This window comes from Penaeus vannamei, chromosome 25 (genome assembly GCF_042767895.1).
Source record: "Penaeus vannamei isolate JL-2024 chromosome 25, ASM4276789v1, whole genome shotgun sequence".
Taxonomy (NCBI): Eukaryota; Metazoa; Arthropoda; class Malacostraca; order Decapoda; family Penaeidae; genus Penaeus; species Penaeus vannamei.
The window spans coordinates 20,744,378-20,749,377 of NC_091573.1; the positions used below are offsets into that span (position 1 = coordinate 20,744,378).

The 5,000-nt window shown below is 53.5% G+C and overlaps 1 protein-coding gene across 1 annotated transcript in view; it reads right to left on the reverse strand.

Moving 5' to 3' along the window:
- Nucleotides 1-19: 19 nt before the first annotated feature.
- Nucleotides 20-5,000, reverse strand: part of LOC113825471 (uncharacterized) — a 6,908-nt gene continuing 1,927 nt past the window's right edge. Inside the window, exons 2-3 of the mRNA XM_070138858.1 lie at nt 1,324-1,539; nt 20-988 (exon numbers count right to left, since the gene is read on the reverse strand). Of these exons, the coding sequence (XP_069994959.1) occupies nt 554-988; nt 1,324-1,539 (651 nt within the window). The 3' untranslated portion in view covers nt 20-553. The remainder of the gene's footprint in view (nt 989-1,323; nt 1,540-5,000) is intronic.

The following is a 5,000-nucleotide window of genomic DNA, read 5'->3' on the forward strand; positions in this document are numbered from 1 at the left end:
TGTGTGTGTCTGTGTGTGTCTGTGTGTGTATTCTTTTATCTTTACATATTATTCATTCGAACATTCTTACATTGGTTATCAGTTAATGGGACATACAAAAAGAAAATAGTTTTATTAATGCTGTTTACAGTGTTTACAACACCTTGACCATCCCCCGTCTAAATATACAAATGTACAGCGTAAAGCATTTTCATTTAAAGGATTTCTGGTGAATCTCGCAAGCAGTGAAGCTTAATAGGAGAAGCAATAGAACAAAGGAAAATAAATAAAATAATAATCAAGAAGAAATGGTAATCAGAGATAAGAGAATGCTATGATTAAGAATAGGGAGACGAATTAATGTATATAATGTTATAGAAAAAATATGTATATGTATATGATAAAAGCACAAATAATAGAGAAATGTGTGTGTGTATATATAATAAAAGTACAAAATAAATACGAGATATTTACAAACGGAAAGAGAAGAAGACGGTATGAGACTCAGATGAGAGGTTCGATAAAGAAGAAACAGCAATAGAGTGTGAATAAGCCGCCAAGCCGACAGCCCCTATTACCCATAGACTGGCTTGGGGCAATAAGTCTTGTAGATGACCTTGTTCTTGGCGACAGTGACGTAGTTGGGCGCGTACTGGGTCGCGTAGTGCGTCTGGTACTGCACCTTGGTCTTCGTCACGTAAACTGGGGTATACTGGGTGTCGTAGATGGTGTTGTAGCGCACCTGCGTCTGGAAGTGGGTGTGGTAGTGCGTGCTGGTGACGTACTTGGGCACGTACTGCACGTCGGTGGCGTACCGGGTCTGGTACTGGGTCTGGTACTTGGATAGGTGCTTGGTCACGGAGTTCACCTGGGTCTTGTACAAGGTTTCGGTGACATACTTTGGCACGTACTCGGTGTGGTAGACCGTCTGGTACTGGGTCTTGTGCAAGGTCTTGTACAAGGTGGTGGGGACGACCTTCTTCTTGTACACGGTCTCGTAGACGGGCACCTGGAGGAGAAGGGGAATGGGAGGGATAGGGATTCAAGAGGAAAATAAAGAACGAAAGAAAAAAGAGAGAGAAATAGAGAGGGATGACGATGACGTAGATTTATTGGATTGCTATGAAGAAAAAGATAGTGAATAGAGATTAAGAATTATCGAAAGTGAACCAAGCATAATTTACATGACTTTGGCACATGGTTGAATAGAGAAAAAGAAATTGAACAAATAAATGAATAAGTAAACAAACCAAGACTGACCATTACCACAGTCTAGCAGAGTTAAAACAAGTCGGCCATCGGGAAATCATAAAATAACAAACAAACAAGACAAGACTAACGTACAGGATAAGCCTCTGTCTTGTAGGCATTCACATATTGTGTCTTGTCGTAGCAGGGGGCGTGGTATCCGGGGTCAGCAGCCGGGTCAGCCTCAGGGTCAGCTACAGGGTCAGCAACTGGATCGGGAAGTGGGTCAGCGGCCGGGTCAGATTTCGGGTCAGCTTCGGTCATGACCCCGGAGGCCAGCAAACACACGAGTAAAAAGTGGGTGAACGCCATCTGGAGAAAGGGAGGAGCTGGGGTTTTCTCTGTCTGTGGGTGGGCGGTGGCTGATGGATGTGGGTGAATGTGGATGTGTGTGGGGGTGGTTGGATGGGTGCTGGTAGGTGGGTGAGAGTGGATAAGTGGGGGTGGGTAGGTGGGTGAGAGTGGATAGAGGTGGGGGGGGTGGGTAGGTGGGTGAGAGTGGATAAGTGGGGGTGGGTAGGTGGGTGAGAGTGGATAAGTGGGGGTGGGTAGGTGGGTGAAAGGGGATGGGTAGGTGAATGAGAGTGTGGGTATTTGGATGGGATTTCGAGGATAGGTGGGTCTGTTTGGGTAGGTGGGTGAGTGTGGGTGGAGATGGGTGTGTTTTTTGCACTTCCATGATTTAGTTAATAAAGCACATAAACATTAAACAACATGATCCACAACACATCACACACAACGTAAATCTTCACCCCACACTAACCAACATAAACTCAACCTCATAAACACACGTAACATGAAATCAGTGTGATGTCACCAACGTTACACCTTCGTTACGATAATCTTGACAAATAATTCGCTCGGTCTCGGTCTCGTTCTCTCTCTCCCCCTCTCTCTCTCTCTCTCTCTCTCTCTCTCTCTCTCTCTCTCTCTCTCTCTCTCTCTCTCTCTCTCTCTCTCTCTCTCTCTCTCTCTCCCCCACTCTCTCCCCACTCTCTCCCCCACTCATCTCCCCCACTATCTCTCCCCTCTCTCCCCATTCTCTCCCCCACTCTCTCCCCACTCTCTCCCCGCCGCTCTCTCCCTCATTCCTCTCCCCCATTCTCTCCCCCACTCTCTCCCCCGCTCTCTCCCCCATTCTCTCCACCACTCTCTCCCCCATTCTCTCTCCTCACCTCTCTCCCCCACTATCTTCCCCACTCTCTCCCCCATTCTCTCTCCCCCCACTCTCTCTCCCCCCACTTCTCTCCCCCCACTCTCTCCCCCGCTCTCTCCCCCATTCTCTCCACTACTCTCACTCCCATCTCTCTCCCCATTCTCTCCCCCCACTCTCTCTCCCCGCTCTCTCCCCATTCTCTCCTCCTTACTCTCTCTCCCCCCACTATCTTCCCCCTCTCTCTCCTATTCTACACTTCTCTCCCCCATCTCTCTCCCCATTCTCCTCCCCCTCTCTCTCCCCACTCTCTCCTCTCTCCCCCATTCTCTCCCCCATTCTCTCACTCTCTTCCCCACTCTCTCCCCCATTCTCTCCCCCACTACCTCTCCCCCATTCTCTCTCCCTCACTCCCTCCCTCCCCCATTCTCTCCACCACTCTCTCCCCCCACTCTCTCCCCACCATTCTCTCCCCCACTCTCTCCCCCACTCTCTCTCCCCATTCTCTCCACCCTCTCTCCCCATTCTCTCCCTCACTCCTCTCCCCACTCTCTCCCCCCATTCTCTCCACCACTCTCTCCCCCACTCTCTCCCCCATTCTCTCCCCCCACTCTCTCCCCCATTCTCTCTCCCCACTCTCTCCCCCACTCTCTCCCTCACTCTCTCCCCCATTCTCTCTCCCCCACTATCTTCCCCATTCTCTCCCCCCACTCTCTCCCCCCGCTCTCTCCCCCATTCTCTCCACCACTCTCCTCCCCCACTCTCTCCCCCATTCTCTCCCCCCACTCTCTCCCCCACTCTCTTCCCCCACTCTCTCCCCCACTCTCTCCCCCATTCTCTCCCCCACTCTCTCCCCATTCTCTCCCCCCACTCTCTCTCCCCATTCTCTCCCCCACTCTCTCCCCCATTCTCTCTCCCACTCTCTCCCCCATTCTCTCACTGCACTCTCTTCCCCCTCTCTCCCCCATTCTCTCCCCCATTCTCTCCCCCACTCTCTCCCCCATTCTCTCTCCCACTCTCTCCCCATTCTCTCCCCCACTCTCCTCCCCACTCTCTCCCCCATTCTCTCCCCCACTCTCTCCCCATTCTCTCCACCACTCTCCTCCCCACTCTCTCCCTATTCTCTCCCCCCACTCTCTCCCCCATTCTCTCCCCCCACTCTCCCTCCCCACTCTCTCCCCCACTCTCTCCCCCATTCTCTCCCCACTCCTCCCTCCCCACTCTCTCCCCCATTCTCTCCCCACTCTCTCCCCCATTCTCTCCCCCCACTCTCTCCCCCATTCTCTCCCCCCACTCCTCTCTCCCCTATTCTCTCCCCCACTCTCTCCCACCTATTCTCTCCCCCCACTCTCTCCCCCATTCTCTCCCCCACTCTCCTCCCCCACTCTCTCCCCCACTCTCTCCCCTATTCTCTCCCCACTCTCCTCCCCACTCTCTCCCCACTCTCTCCCCCCATTCTCTCTCCACCCACTCTCTCCCCCACTCTCTCCCCCATTCTCTCCCCCACTCTCTCCCCCATTCTCTCCCCCACTCTCTCCCCCACTCTCTCCCCTATTCTCTCCCCCACTCTCCTCCCACTCTCTTCCCCACTCTCCTCCCACACTCTCTCTCCCCATTCTCTCTCCCCCACTCTCTCCCCCATTCTCTCCCCCATTTATTCTCTCCCCCCTCTCTCTCCCACTCTCTCCCCCACACTCTCCCTCCCCACTCTCTCCCCCACTCTCCTCCCCCACTCTCTCCCCCGCTCTCTCCCCTATTCTCTCTCCCCATTCTCTCCCCCACTCTCTCCCCCATTCTCTCCCCACCTCTCTCCCCCATTCTCTCTCCCCATTCTCTCCCCCACTCTCTCCCCCCATTCTCTCTCACCACTCTCTCCCCCACTCTCTCCCCCATTCTCCTCCACCACTCTCTCCCCCACTCTCTCCCCCACATTCTCTCCCCCATTCTCTCCCCCACTCTCTCCCCCATTCTCTCTCCACCACTCTCTCTCCCCACACTCTCTCCCCCCATTCTCTCCACCACTCTCTCCCCCATTCTCTCCCCACTCTCTCTCCCCATTCTCTCTACCCTCTCTCTACCACTCTCTCTCCTACCACTCTCTCCCCCACTCTCTCCCCCATTCTCTCTCCACCACTCTCTCCCCCCACTCTCTCTCCCCCACTCTCTCCCCCCATTCTCTCCATTCCACTCTCTCCCCCACTCTCTCCCCCACTCTCTCCCCCATTCTCTCCCCCCATTCTCTCCCCCACTCTCTCCCCCATTCTCTCCCCCACTCTCTCCCCCATTCTCTCCCCCCACTCTCTCCCCACTCTCTCCCCCACTCCTCTCCCCCATTCTCTCCCCCCATTCTCTCTCCCCCACACTCTCTCCCCACTCTCTCCCCCCACTCTCTCCCCCACTCTCTCCCCCATTCTCTCCCCCACTCTCTCCCCCATTCTCTCCCCCACTCTCTCCCCCACTCTCTCCCTCTTCACCCTTTTTTTCTCTTTTTAATTTTCCTTTTATGAAAGCGTGACTCCGTGACGGCCATGATAGTGAAAGTTCGTCACTAAATCTGTATTCAAAAGATATATTTTCCCCCTTTTCGATTGAACTTTTGGGCGACTTCATATTCTTTTTT